The 15251-nt window shown below is 47.1% G+C and overlaps 1 protein-coding gene across 1 annotated transcript in view; it reads right to left on the bottom strand.

Moving 5' to 3' along the window:
• Positions 1 to 15251, bottom strand: part of INSC (INSC spindle orientation adaptor protein) — a 90478-nt gene that overhangs the window by 17236 nt on the left and 57991 nt on the right. Inside the window, exons 7-8 of the mRNA XM_043580735.1 lie at positions 7667 to 7838; positions 3380 to 3558 (exon numbers count right to left, since the gene is read on the bottom strand). Of these exons, the coding sequence (XP_043436670.1) occupies positions 3380 to 3558; positions 7667 to 7838 (351 nt within the window). The remainder of the gene's footprint in view (positions 1 to 3379; positions 3559 to 7666; positions 7839 to 15251) is intronic.

The following is a 15251-nucleotide window of genomic DNA, read 5'->3' as shown; positions in this document are numbered from 1 at the left end:
AGGAGAGAGAGCCACCAAGGCCATAAAACTGCCTTAGATGTAGGTCTCAAGCTGTTGGTGAACTAGGCCAGAGGACTGTCCCTGGGGATTGCATTGAGGTGGGGTGTGTGCCTGACAGGATCAGAGAACATGTAAATGCCCGACCAGATGCTCTGTGCTTAGTGTTCCCTAGGCACTGCAGGAGGGGCCTCTGGGACAGATCAGGACTGGGTGCTGTGAACCTGGTTTCCTCCCAGCCTCTCCAGACAGCTATATATTCATATGTATCCAGACACAAATAAACGTATCCTTTAAGTGGCTTACAGTCTTTATCAACACTCCCCCCGCCCCCACGCACACACACGCACACAACTTGCATATACCCACACACAGACTGGAACAACACATGCATTGACTCGCACCACACTACACTCACTCCCACCACATTACCTACATTTTCGGCTCTACTCTCCTTCCCTGAAGCTGGCATTCCCTGTCTCAGATCCATCCCAGTTCCTGGTTCTGTCACATACCCCAGGCCCATTCATCACTGAGTATCTACTTTGGTTCTAACTACTTTATGAGCATTACGCCATCTAATCATCATAATGACATGAAGAGGGAGGAAACAGATTATCCCCATTACACAAATGAGGAAACTTGTGGCTCAGAGAGGTTAAGTGATTTGTCTAAGGTCACACAGCTGGGAAAAGGCAGAGCCAGGATTTGAACTCAGGTCTGAATGAACCCAAAGCCTGTGCTGTTTCTAATATGTCCTATGTGTCACATAGATATATAAAAGGCTTTTATAAACCATGGAGGGCTTTTGCAATGTGAGTCAAAATGGTAATCCCTAGTAACTGGCATTTCTGGTAATGGACTCCTGAGGACGATATTCACAGGGTGTTTTCAGAAATACTACAAAATCTGAACATTCTAAAACACCAAGCAGGCAACATGTTTTCAGGGGAAAACATGAACCCTCCACCAGGGTTTACCAGAACCCTCCACCTCTATGAAAGCAATTAATTGTTGAAGGCCATAAAAAGTCATGCTCAGTGAAAGCTTCTGTGGTGGCCTAGACAAGATAACTGGGTCCCTGTCACCCTAAGTGTCACTACCTTAAGGGCAGGGCAGAGATGAGGCAGCCCCTTTCTCACTACCCCAGGTCGTGGCGGTAGCTGGATTCCTTGGGCAGCATGCCCCCTAAAAATTACTTCCTGAGAATGAAAACTTAGGCCACACAGATGTCTGGTGAGGCAGGGGGTTCTGGATGCCACATCCAGCTCCCCTAGATTAGCAGAGGGGGGTGAAAGAACACAGATCCAAGGTTGCCCTCCCTGCTGTCCACACCCCAATGGTGGGTGCAAGACAGGTATGGCCATCAAGGCTCTTGTTAGACAAATTAAGGGTATTCAGCTTGCTGGGGTGACAGAGGGGTTCTCACCGAGATGTTCATGCGGAGGTGGACAAAATATAGATCCAAGACCCAGAGGCTCTGCAGAGCACTGGCGTCATTGGCAGATGCATTACCGGAAGCCTCACAGGCATTTAATTTCCTAAGTGTTTCAGGGGGCGGTGAGCACTTCAGAGCCTAATTCATCTTCGTTGTCTTCATTACAGAGAACTCTCTGATCGCTTTAATCCTCCCCCTGCCACAGGAAAGAGCCATTTGTTTCTTTAATGGCTGCGCTTTCACTAGCTAAGTGGTTGCTCTGAGTCACGACAGAAGGTGGGCAGAAGGTGAAGCTGTCCTGAGGATGGAGAGGGGGGGGGGGGGGGGGGTGGGGGGCAGGGGGGAGACTGGATGTGTCTAGCCCAGACCGGGGTGGGGGGAGGTGAGGGAGAGGTAGGATCAGGGAGAGGGAGTATGGCAGTGAAACTCTGGACTCCAGATTCAGAAAGAACTGCCATCTGCATGGAGCTTGTTCATGCTCTCTCCCCACCCCGAGCCCCCTCCTTCCAAGGGATCGAGGAGGTTCCAGGAGGGGGGGCCAGTCACTGCTCACGATAAAAAAAAAGGGTCTTTGCACATAGAGCTACAGGATGTCTGAGCTGGAAGAGACCATGCCCATTGTACAGATAAGGAAACTCCAGTCTGGAGGCTCCCCACTCAGGGCTGTGTGCCACACATCCAAAGGCCAGTAATAACAACGTTGATGCTGGCTTCCATTTATTTATTTAAGTTTCTAAGTGCTGAGAACTCTACCAGGAGTTTGCATTAATTAGTTTAATTTAATTAAAATCAAATAAATTAAGCAAATGATTGATAACTAATTAAATAGCCAGTCATTTAAAATTAATAAATTAAATTAACAATTAAAGTTAAATTAGTTTAATTTAATTCTTATTTCAACTTAGTGAAGTATATAGCATTCAACCCCATTCACAGATGAGACAAGTGAGGCTCAGAGTGAATTGCCCAAAGGATTATTACAGGATTATAATATAGCAGAGAGGCTTCTATTCTTTTCCCTCTGGGGAACAAACTATATAAAATAACTAGCAAGGAATAAACATCATTAGAAAAGTCATCGTTGCATTGTGAGGCGTAGCCTACAGGGAAAGGGGGCAATTCTAGAGAGGCATCAGGGCAGGCTTTCCAGAAGTTTCTGGGATAGAAGTTGGAACAGGAAGCAGTGGCAGCTTTGGCTAGGAGAAACAGAGATTGGAGCTAAGAGACAGGGAAGATCTCGGTTGGAGGCCGGAGGATCCTCTAACTTAGAGCTCAGCACCTAGTGGAATTTACAGAGGCTTAACACCCACCTGATCCACCACCCCCACCCCTTAGTAGGGAAGAGGGAGGCTGAGTATGATAGAGGTGGGACAGGATAGAGTTCTATAATCTCAGAGCTCAAGGCTCTGAAAAGTCCCCTTATTCAATGTTTTCAAACACATGTAGCAATGAAACCCTTTTTCTCCAAATAAAACTCTTTGTGGAGCTCAACTCTACAAAAACATTGAGACTGATAGAGGGGTTGAGGCTCTGAATCAAGGCTCTGCTCCCAGCCCTGTTTCTATGGAGGCAGAGAAGGGAAGAAACTCTCTGCAGGGTACCGTGACAGGCAGGCAGCAACAAGTCTGGGACACAGAATTTTAGAGGCGGTCCGGGGACCTTCCCATGGGTCTCTGCCTTCTGGAATGCACCGCTGTGGATGGAGACAGAGGAAGGACCTGTAGCGGTCAGGATGGAAAAGCGAGGTACACAGCAGACTCATGAAGATGCTCCAAAGGCAACGAGGTATGTGGAGGACATTTTCCTTTACCTAGAACGTGACTAACAGGACTGTGTGCTGCCAGGCCTCATAGTCTCCCTCTTCCCCAGAATCTTCGCCCTGGCCTCCTAACCTCTGTCTTCATGGCTACAGGCCCCGTGCCTGATCCCCCCTGAGCTTCTCACCTGATCCCGGGTGTAAGGCGTATCCACTCTCTGCTTGTCGCTGCAAGCTTCCAGGAGGACACGGATGGCATTCAGCTGCAGAAGCATCTCACAGGCCATCGTGTCAAAGAAGGTGATGTTGGCAAGGGCCGCAGAAGCCAGCAGGAAGACTTCCCCAGACGACGCCTCTTGGCACAGTTCTGCAAGGTGAAGAGGGAGAAAGCAGCCTCACTGCCAAGTGCTTTCGTATCAGGCATCTCATTTGGTTCCCGCAATTGCTCTGGGAGAACATCTGGGCAGGTGTTATGATACCCATTTTACAGATGAGGAAAGTAATTACTGAAGAGGGAAGTTTATCTCTCTATGTAAGTGGCAGAGCTGGGATTTGAATCCTGGTGTATGACCCGCATTTACTCCGTTACCCAGCAAGTATTTACCGAGTGAACACTACATGTCGGGCACTGTCTTGGGATGGCATGGTGAACAACACAGAGCAGGTCTTTGCCCCTGTTAAGTTTACATCCTAGTAGTGGGTGAGAGAAAATGAGCTTTTAAAAGAAAATAATAAAATTATTGCAAATTCTAATGTGAGGGAGAAAATAAATAAGTGCTAAGACAGAGAATAACCAGAGGCCCAGGGGGGTGCATAAGGAGAGTCTCCCTAAGAATGTGAGAACTGAGACTGTAAGGGGAAAATGGAGCAATCAGGAGAATACCTGTGGAAGAACATGTTCTAGGCCAAAGACACCGCAGCATGTACAAAGGCCCTGAGGCAGAAAAGAGCTCCTAGTCCGTCTGTGTCTCCAGCAATGTACATTGGACTGCTCCTGAATTTGTCTTAAGAAGATGAAGTTAAAACATAAGGACTTTACCCTTCCAGCTGCCATCAACAGAGCTTCAGGGTTTCCTCTGATCCCAGAATAAGGGTCACATGGCTGCAGAAAAGTCTTACACCAAGCCCCTGAATGCCAGGCTCTGTCTTTCTGATTCTAGTGGCCATAACCCAGACCTAACCAGAGTCCCCCACTTACCATCTGTAATGGTACCGATGAGTCTGATGGGTCTTTAAAGAGGAGAGAATCTCCCCCAGACCCCATTACCCTCCACAATTTCACACATTCCCCCACAGGCTCCACTTGGCCCAGAATGGACTCCTGCCTCAGGAGGAGGTATGAAAGGGCACAGTGGCACTAGTCACGCATCCTAGTGGATCTAACTTCTGACCCTCAGCTCCAACTTGACCATCGGTCAAGGTGCTTCCTGGGTCTAGGTCCTCTCCTACTGATAACACCCTTATGAAAACACAGGAAGATAAACCATACATCTACCCCCAGCGGAGAATGTTCAGGAAGAGTTGAGCTATGTTCAATCCTGATCCCTAATTCTGGCTTCCAAACAAAGAATCTGTACATCCAGGTTCTAATATTGAAGCTGGCACCCCTTGGCCCTTTGAGTGAATGCAGTCCTGGCCCCTACCTAAAAAGGGACAGAAAACAGTATTGGTTGTGCCCTGCCCTGTGCCATGACATTCTGAGCACCCTTACGGTAGAAAATTGCTGCCTCTGTTTGCAGATGTAGAAGCCGAGGCTCAAGAAAACTACTAGTAACAGCAAGACTCCCATTTATTGAGTTTACTCTGTGCAAGGCACTGCTGTATATTTCCGACTTCATGAAATCATTCCATCCTCACAACCACCCAATTTTCCATCACAATTTTATAGCTGAAGAATTGAGGGTTCCAATACTAAGCGATGTTCCCAAAATTGTGGAATTGAGATTATCAGTAACTGGCACGGGCTAGAATCAAGTACAGGTCTGCCTGATCCCAGTCCCCATTCCTTCTGTGTCCCAGGCTGCCTCTCATCCCTGGGCCTCTTTGACTTTTTCCTAGTGATGATCCTGCAGAGTTAGGCTTCAGCACTACCAGGAGGGCAATGTCTGCCCCTGGGTGGTGCTGTGCCCCTCAGCCAGGTGTGACCAATGAAGCAACTCAGAATCTCGATCTAAGCACCCAGAGCAGGGCCACAGATTCACCCAGGAATTAAGAATTCTACATATTCTCTTTTCCAATGACTGCCCCATGCTCTAATTTTGGGAAACCATTGGGGACAGCCAACCTCTTCCAGGCCACCTCACTATACTCAAAGTTTGGAGTGAGATGACAGGACTCACTGGCCCACTTTGCTGTAAAGATTTCTTCTAGATCCAAACACCCACACTAATTCTTATACAGTCACGGTTGCCGCCAACGCAGCAATTATTAACACAACCATCTAAGTGCCTTTTAATTTGGGTGCACATTTATTTAAACTACAGTCTGAGTCACCTGGGATGCGTAAGAAAGATTAAGTTGAGGATTCCAGTGACTCATTTATAAATGTTTCCAGGGAATAGCAAGAAATTGGAGGGCTATTTCCCACCAAAGAACAGAGCCCTGGCATCCTGCCCAGAAGATGTATCCTATCTGCTGACTCTCAGAGCAAACTCCACAATGCATCTTCATCAGGGTGAAATAAATAGGATCCTTTCCTTCAGGGAGAAACCCAACCTGAGCAAAAAGTCGGAATGGAGAAATGGCATTAGTGATAGCTCGTTTAGACTATATAGGTTTTGGTATGTTTGTTTGTGGGTATTTTGGCAATCACTTATACATTGGGAGATTTTCTATAAAACTTAGGAATCTTGTCTTATCTTTAAAAATTGGCCTTTTCTACATGGCAACAATTGACAGGAGTTTATCAGTGACCTCCCCCCTCTTTCGTCAGTGCTCACGCTTTTCAATTCCATACAAGATTCAAATTTTCTTATTTTCTTCTTCCATCTGGCCCTCTTCAACTCATTTATGTTCCTGCTTGGGTTCGGAGGATGGCTGAGTAGGAGAGAATCCTGGCATAAGTGAATCCTAACACTGTTATGTTTCCTCAAGAAGGTTCCTCAACCTCCCTGTGCCTAGGTTTCTCCTACTATAGAGTGAGCATTTAACTTTAGGGTCTCTTGAGTTCCCTCCAGCCAAGACTTTCAACTATTGACTTCTGTGTTTTCTCAACTTTGAATAAATGTGGATATTGGCCAATTTATTTATCCCAGCCTGGCCTATCGGTGCCACTGCCCCAGTGACTAGAATCAGCCATAAAGTCAGCTTAGCTGATGACTCTTAGGTTCAAAATACTCTTAGATCTTAAAATTCTAGAGCTAGAAGGCTCAAGAGAAATGGTTCCAACCCAATGTTTTATATATTAGGGGAAAAGTACTCACAGATCTTAAAATTCTAGAGCCAGAAAGACTCAAGAGAAATGGTTCCAACTCCATGGTTTATATATTAGGGAAATTGTGAGATGGTAGCATCTCACACAGGGCCCGCACGGGATTGCCGGACAAAAGCTACTTGTTGAGGGGATGAATGGAAAGACAAAACAAAATCCACACCCGAATATTCTGACTCCAAATCCAGTCTGTGCTGCCCCTAAATTTGTGCTATTCCAAATCTTTCCAGCCCTGGTGTGATGATTCCAAGAGTGAACCCTAAATTTTCTGATGAGATTAACTTTCATTCAGTTTCAATAAGATATGGACGCAGTTGCAGAGATAAGGATAGAAGTAGAAACACACATCCTTGCCAGCACCTACAAAAGAAAGGATGTGGATTGCCAAACAAGTTTCCTGAAGATTTGATCCAGACAAGTCCTGGTTTATGCTGTTTTGCAAAGGAAAACCGGAGGAAGAGAGTATTCTAGATCTCAGGCTATGATTCTCCAACCAGGAGGACATAAATCTGAATAGGGGAACCTACAAGTATCAGAGTTTTCAAGGCCTCACAACGTGGGATCGGGGTGGGGGACTGCAGGTGGTGGGGTGGGGTGTGCCAGTGCCTTCTGAGAAGCTTTTTGCCTCATCATTGCTGCCACATTCATTGGGTGCAATAGTCTGAGACTTTAACTTTAGTAACAAAGCCCATCAGAGTCTCTCTGGCCAAGGATCTGACCCCAAAATTCAAGGTCCTACACTTCTCCATGGGGCTTGTCCTGGTCTCCGATCTGAAAGGCCAGTTCATCCCAATGTGACCTCAGATCAGGGAGCTTCTCAGAGGGCGGCATGCATTTTAACAGGAGACGTGACAACAGAGCTCTTTAAATCCTGATGCTGACACATTAACAGTGGGATTTCAGCTAGCGTGACATCAATTCAGGAGCTACGTGGGGTGCAGCGAGTGTGGGTGTCGGGGGCAGGAAGGCCTCGTTGGCCTCTCCTGAAGACAACTGTGACAAGTCCCACTCACACAGCAGGCCCCTCCCGCCCAGGGTGACTCACTGACAAGAGCTGTCACGATTTCTTCCATGCTCTCCAGAAAGCTGCCGAGGTGCTGAGTAAAGGGCAGGTGTGGGGAGGTGACCTGGGCAACCACAGCCGCAGCCTCAGCCCGTGTGGCCTCTGAGTGGCTGTCATCGGTCAGGATGTCGGCCAGGCAAAGAACACCGTCCACCTGCAGGGGAAGAGAGGACACGTTCCCATGTCTCCTGGGAGAGTGCCACTGCTCATGACAGTAATGAGACAGACACAAACCCCTTTCAGGGTCCAGTGCTGGATTCCCAGAGCAAGACAGGACTTTGTGTGGAGCCAGGGACAACCCGGTGGCAAGGCCCCCAGAATGACCCCAAGTCCGGCATCTGAAGGCCTATCTTTTGGCTCCAGCAGAGATCAGTGACCTCCCACAGGCTTCTTAGAGAGCAGACATCAAACCAAGTGCCCAAGGGCTAGGCCCTGACCATCCACCACAGCAAAATACAGTAGAAAGACTAGTCACTTAGAACTCCCACATCCTCGAGCTCCAACCCTAGCCCCCTCTTACTTGCACTGTGTGACTTGGCGTTACTTGCTTAACCTGAGACTCTGTATTCTCCATCCACCAACAGGGTGTTGGGGGTTAAGGCGATGAAACAGGCAATGCGGATCCAGGAAAGATGCTTGTCAAATGTTGGCTCCCTCCCCCCTTCCTTGGGTCAGCACTAGGCTGAGATCAACGTCCTTCCCTCCCCATCGTGTCCTCCACCACCCTCCCCTCCCACGCCCAAAAGAGGGCTGCTTCCCTGGAGGCTTGCTCTCTCTTCCCAACCAGAGAGGAACGAACCTGGCATGGTGGGATAGGGATGCCGGATAAAGACTTCAGCTTCCCAGTTCTGCCCCGATCAGACTTCATCTTGGCACAATGACAGCTTCTGCTTATCAAGTGCTCACTACGTGCCAGCCAGCCCTCCAAGCGCAGTGCATGCACCATTTAGTTCTTGTAATAACTCTCTGAGGCCAGTATTATTAGTATCCCCATTGTAGAGAGGAAGAAACTGAGGCACAGAAAGGTTCAGTGACTTGCCCCAGATCACAGACTTTCAAAGTAGTTGGTTTAGAATTTGAACCCCAATTGTCTAGCCTCAAAGCTCATGGTTTTTATCAGGACATCATACTGCCTCCTGAGGAGTGGAACTCAGACCTCCACCTACTGACACCATCAAAGGTCAATAGATGAGGCTTTCTGGAGAAAGGCTGGGTGAGTGGGTGGGTAGTGACTTATCAAGGTTGGCTCAGCAGGGCTCCTGCAGCCCCTTAGATGCCGCAGGACACCAGCCTGCCTGAGGACCCTGTCACCAAGCACCAAGACGTCCTTCCCCTGTTGGGAGTCGGGGGTAGGGATGAGACCAGGGAAGAACCAGGGAGAGGTGAAAGGGGGAGAAACCTGTGCTGATGCTCCCCATGCCTGCCATAGGTCTGGGCCTCCTGTCCCTACACCCTCACTTACTGCCACTCAACCTAAGCGGGTCTCCAGAGGTCAGTGTTTCTTTTGACTAATTACCACCACTGAGTTCTGGGCCTCCCTTAAATGGCTCTTGGGAGCTGTAAGGTCCATTAGCTGTAAAAGCCTTTGGCAATCTCAGACTCAAAAGAGACAAATGTGGGAACAGGAGCTGGGGGAGCTGTCCGCAATAAAACTCACCTGTGTGTGCCTAATAAAAAAGAACAAACAGCAGCCAGGTGGCCACTGGCAGGACTGGAGTCATGCCGGGTATCTAATAGGCCTTAAGAGCGGGGCCTCAGTTAAGCCCAGGAAAGGAAAAGGGGCTGCTCTGGGCCTAGAAACAGGAAGCAGCCCTACTAACAACGTAAGAAACCACTTAGACCTGTCTGGCCTTTATCCCTTTTCCCCTTCCGGCACCACCCAAGGTTATAGCTACAGGTCTCAATGATCTGGTCTCCTCAGTCTGACCTTGGATACAAATGGAGTTGCATTCCCCAACCCCGTTGAGAATGCTGGTCAAACCCAAACTGGACCCAAACCTAGTCCCCAACACCAGGGAAATGGGCCAATCAGAACACACTAGAAAGGCCAAGGACTTAATAGTCTCCAAGGGCTTTGCCATCAAGGCCTAGACACCAGACCTGCTTCCCAACCCAGACTGCTCCTCAGGAAACCCGCTGGGTACGATCTTCCCGAGCACATACTGTGTGCCAAGTAGAAGTGAGCCAGGGCAGGGTGTTCCATGTAGTGGGGCAGGTGACTCACCCACAAATAACCATTTTATAATGTGATTTCCAATGAGGACGCCCTATGCGGAGGCCGCTGGAAGCCACCCTGACTTAATGTCCACACTCCAGCTGGGGGAGGTAGCCCTTGGAGCTCATGCCCAAATACATCTGCTGGCACCATAGCATTTATCACACTGTTTCTCCATGTGGGAGAATTAGCTGCACTAAATTCACTAAGGGTTTCTTCAGTGCACATTCCTGCCCCCTCCCCCAGACCTATTCAGTAAGACTGACTCTAGGGAGGCCAGAATCTGCTTTTTAATAAAACACACAGATGACTTTATGCACCAACAATTTGGAGCAGCACCACTGTGATGTGATTCTCTCTCCCTTGTCTTTCCATCTCCCCTGTTCCCCTGGACGCTCTGTAAGCCTGGGTACCGCAGTGTGTTCACTCATGGCTGCTCCGGGCCTCACACATAGTAGGCTTTGGTTTAAGTGGGGGAATAAATGCAAGTGAGTAAAACTTGACTGAAGAAGACACACTTCAGATGAGTAAAGAAGAGTTATGGCATTGCAGATGGAGGAGATACTGGAGCAAAGACCACTACCAGAATGAGCAGCTCCCGAGAAACAGTCAACTTGGGAACATGGATTCCACAGATTCCTGACCCCAGGAAAGTAACCCTGACCTAGCCTGATTCCTCTTCTGCCCTTTGGTTCCCAGAGAAGAGTATCTATGTAGTCCTATCTATGCAACTGTCCACTGTTCTGCTTTCCTTCTAATTTATTTTATATGTTTCAGATCTCTTTTGGTATCTTGTTAATTAGGAAATATGTCATCCCTTCAAAAGAGAATACATCTGTGTGTCATGTGTGTGTATTAAAAATTTATGAGGTATAAAAAATAATGAAATGAACACTTATATATGTATATGCCTAATATCCAGAATTCTTTTTTTAAATTTTTTTAAAAGTTTTATTTATTTTTGAGAGAGACAGCATGAGTTGGGGAGAGGCAGAGAGAGGGAGACACAGAATCGGAAGCGGGCTCCAGGCTCTGAGCTGTCAGCACAGAGCCCGAGCGGGGCTTGAACTCACAGACCGCGAGATCATGACCTGAACTGAAGTCAGACGCTTAACCGACTGAGCCACCCAGGCGTCCCATCCAGAAATTCTAATATTAGGAATGAAATGGCACCAGAAAGCCCCCTGTATGCAGTTACTGATCTCATACCTCTGCTTTTCAGTGTTGGATGGGCCCCTATCCTGAATTTTGTGCTTAATTATTCCCTGATTTATTGCATGTGTACATTTAGTTTTACAAGGCTTTGAACTTGACACAAATGGTATCACACTGCATATAGCAATTTGGTTTTTCCACAGTCAGCATTATGTTTGGGAAACTCCTCCCTGTTGGTGCATGTGGCTATTTTCACTGCCGTGTGGTATTTCATTGTATAAATTTATTGTAATTCATTTATGTATTTTCCTGTTGATGGTAGTTTGAGTCATTTCCCAGTTTTTGCTGTAATATACAGTGCCTCTATAAATATTCTCCCACGTGTCTTCTGGTGTATCCATACCAGATTCTCCAGGGGTCTCACATGAGGAGTGGAATTATTAACTCATAGGATTTGCGTACCTTTAATTTCACAGGTGTTGCCAAGTTGTTTTGCAGAACAGCTATAGCAATTTATAGTCCTACCAGCAATGTATAAACTGGCTTTTAAGTCCATATTCTTGTCAACATTTGGTACTGTCAGATTCTAAGTTTCTGCCAGTTTGGTGGGTATATAGAATTTTTATTTTAATATGCATGTTTTCACTTTCTATAATGAAGCTAATATTCTTTTCATGTTTTCATTTTACTTTGATTAGGTTTGGTTTGATTTTGGGTTTTGCCATTTGGATTTTCTCTCTTAATCGCCTGTTTATGTGTTTTGCTCATTTTTCTATTTGGTCAATTGTCACATAGGTCAACTTCCTGGGCTTTTGGCTCTGATGCTAATGACCTGCCACTTAGTCTGTTGTCAGCAAGATCCCACTAGCCCAAGTTGATTTCCGTGTGCATCATTATCTCAGGAGCCCCAACCCAATCAGTTCATCACAGTGGGAGGCCCTTAAGGGGACGACTCCACTGGGCTTCAGGCTTCCCAGCACCTGAACCAATTCCTGTAGCATCTGAACATGCACACGCTCTGGAATTACACCTCCCTGGGTCTGAATCCCGCTTCTGCACATTACTAGCTGCACAACTTTTGTGCTTTCTCTGAGCCTTTCTCTATAAGTGGGAGTAAAAATACCACTCTCAGAGGATATTGGAAGTTAATGGAGATAATGCATGTACCACACCTGCCACATGGGGGTACCATCATTCCACCCCATCCCCATCTGATGGTTGTAGCCATCTCTAGATCTGGGGCCCTGAGTCCTACTCACCTTTCTGTAAGCTCCTCTGAAACTGAGACACCACTGGGTACCTCAGCCCTTTCGGTTGGGGCCCATGGGTTTCCCCACTCATTTAGACACCTGAGCTCATGCAGCCCAGAACTAGGATTTTTAAAGGGGAGTGACTCCTATTTCAATACCTGACCAGCACCAATCAGAGGAATAACTATAATCCCTTGAAAGAGAACAGAGAGAAAAATAGTACAATTCTGCATCTCTTTAAAGCTCATCAGACATTAATGGTGCACCTACCTTATGATGGGCTGAACTAGGCACTGGTACAAAGAAGAATCAGGAAGAAACAAGAGATGGAAAAACAAAGACAGACACATAGAGAAATTAAAGGAGAGAGGGAGAGAGATTACATGCTTAAAAAGGATTTGGGGACTTGTCTGGTACAGAGACCAGCCTCCCAGTCTCTCTATGATTTGGCCTTTATAACACCTCTCCCTGCTGGGAACTCTTTCCTGCCTGGGACTCCATGATACTCCATTTGGGTGGGGCTCATCTCCTCCCAGCTAAATACCACTTATTTAGTCTCTCCTCCTTTGCATCCACCTAAGGTAGCTTGCCCCCGGTCTCCCTTTCAGCCCCCTTTGTGCCATCTCAGTCAATAGTACCCAAGGCAAGTAGCCTCAGTGACTGACTCACTACAATGACCCCTAAACCTGGCTTTCCAGCCCTGATCTTCTTTCCTGATACCCACACCTACATTTCCAACCTGCTACTGGATCCCTTGATGTTTAACTCCAAGGCTAATTTGACTAAATATTCCACAGGCCCCTCAAACCCGTTCACCTAAAGCTCGAGTGGTCATCTTCCATGTCTTCCCTCCCCACTTCCTCCTCAGACCGAGGTGAGAAGTCACCTCCCCTGTGAACACACACTTGCCTCCCCAGACAAGCTGCCACACCACTCTGGTCTGACCACAACTAGAGCACTTATTGCATCAGGTTGTCCTCATAGGCTTATATATCCACTCTACACTAGATTTGAGCTGCTTTAGGCAGCTCCTGTATTCAATCTTCTCTGGTCCCCAGCACCCAGCTGAGGCCCAACATATGGCAGTTAATACAGTAGGCTGAATTATGGGGAGACAGAGACCTGGGGATGGAAAGAGATCACCAAGGCCATGAAGCACGTTAATGCCTGGGCCAGGACTCCCATCCCAGTCTCCCCACTCTTTGCCCTGGGCCCCTCTGGGCAGCCTTTGGGAATGGCAGTGAGGAAAGAAGCTGGTGAGGGGATCAGGTTGATGGGGGCTGCTTAGCTTAGCTCCTACGATGGGCCCAGGAGTGTCCCAGCCTGAGGCCAGCTTCCTGAAACACTGGTCCTATTTCTGGAAAGTCTCCATTCTCAAACCACCCACTTCCCATCCCCAGACATAAACTTAATGATTCCAGGAGAACAATCTAATCAAAGCATTTTCATATCCCTAAAGAAATTGCGGGTGGAAGCACTTCTATGTAATTAGCTTTTACATGGAATGGGATGGGTCTGGGCCCAAGGCCAAGCTTTCCTCGTGGGAGATCGTACAAGTGGTGATGAGGATGGTCTGGCCTGGTCATCACCTGGGCAGCAGGGCTGATGGACCTGCGATCTGCACACAGAGGGAACTGATGAATGCTGAGATTCTCCCTGAGGTGAGGGTGAAGGAGCATGAGACCAATGCAGTTGAAGAGCCCAAAATACCCAGTAAACATCACATCAGGTTTATGAGCAATGTTTTCCTATTGATTATTGGAAAAGTATCACTGGTGACTTTTACGCAAGTATCTAAGGGACACTGGCTAGTATGTAATATATACTGGTGCTGGGCTGCTATTTTCCAGTTCCTTTCTGCATGTTTAGGTTTTAGGGAAAGGCAGAAGAGTTGGTCACTCGGTTGTAACAGTTAAACAGAATCACACAAATGCAGTGGTAACTCAGCCACAGGGGAGGGAGCATGACCTAAAGACCCCCAAATTTCCTCCTTTGCCTTTCTATCCACTCAGACACCTACAGTCTGCAGGAAAAAAAAAAAAAGACAAGTGGGAACCAAAGAGCAGCTGGAATCCTGTTCATGGGACCAGGCAGGACAGATCTGTTTGCCCAGGATATAGCCAGAGGGAAAATTCAATCATAGAGAAGGAAGCAAGGGTCATACCTAAGGAAGCAAAGAGAAGTGTGGGGCAAAGGACAGGGCAAAGCATTAGGTGGAATAAATGAATCCATCGGTCAGAAGCAAAATCTGAATACGGGATGTAAAGCAGATCAGGGCAAGGTCCAGCACAGAATCTGTGAACAAGGTAAGAGGTTAAAGGCTCGCTTTATAACATGAGGTATTTGTTTTAAGGAGTGCTGGTAGTTCTGACAGCTCAGTAGAAAGCTACAGAAAGTAAAACATGCCTCCAGAAGGATAATATCATTCTCCTCCCAAACTAACATATCCCAGACACCACTCAACCTCCTTTGCTATTTCAAACAAGAGTCTTTGATTAAAAACTAAGTGTCAAAGTGGATAAAACAAATATGAATATGTAATAGGGAATGGGACAATGGATGAAAGGGATTATATAACCAGTCTGGCAAGCAAGTCAGTGAGGTAGAGAGGTGAGTTATTGCGGTGGAGAAAAATCAGGGACTAAATCACTTTATTTTATTGACCAAAAAAAAAAAAAATCACCTGTCAAGCAGATGATTTTCTTTAAAGCAGATTGTCAAACAAATGCTCTGAAGGCATTTGGGGGTAGAAGCAGTGGAGTTTGTGAGAAACTACCAAAAGGTCAGTGAGAACAAGTTCACTTCCCTTTGGGTTAGGGTGAGCAGGCCTGTGCTGATGTGAAAAAAAAAAAAAAAAGTCAAGTTTTCAGTAAAGCATGACCGGGCACAGCTGGGTTGGGAACAGTACCAAAAGTGCTTCTAGATTAGTGGTTCTTAGCCTGGTTCT

The sequence above is a fragment of the Prionailurus bengalensis genome, chromosome D1, assembly GCF_016509475.1.
Source record: "Prionailurus bengalensis isolate Pbe53 chromosome D1, Fcat_Pben_1.1_paternal_pri, whole genome shotgun sequence".
NCBI lineage: Eukaryota > Metazoa > Chordata > Mammalia > Carnivora > Felidae > Prionailurus > Prionailurus bengalensis.
This window is presented reverse-complemented; position numbering and strand designations above follow the sequence as displayed.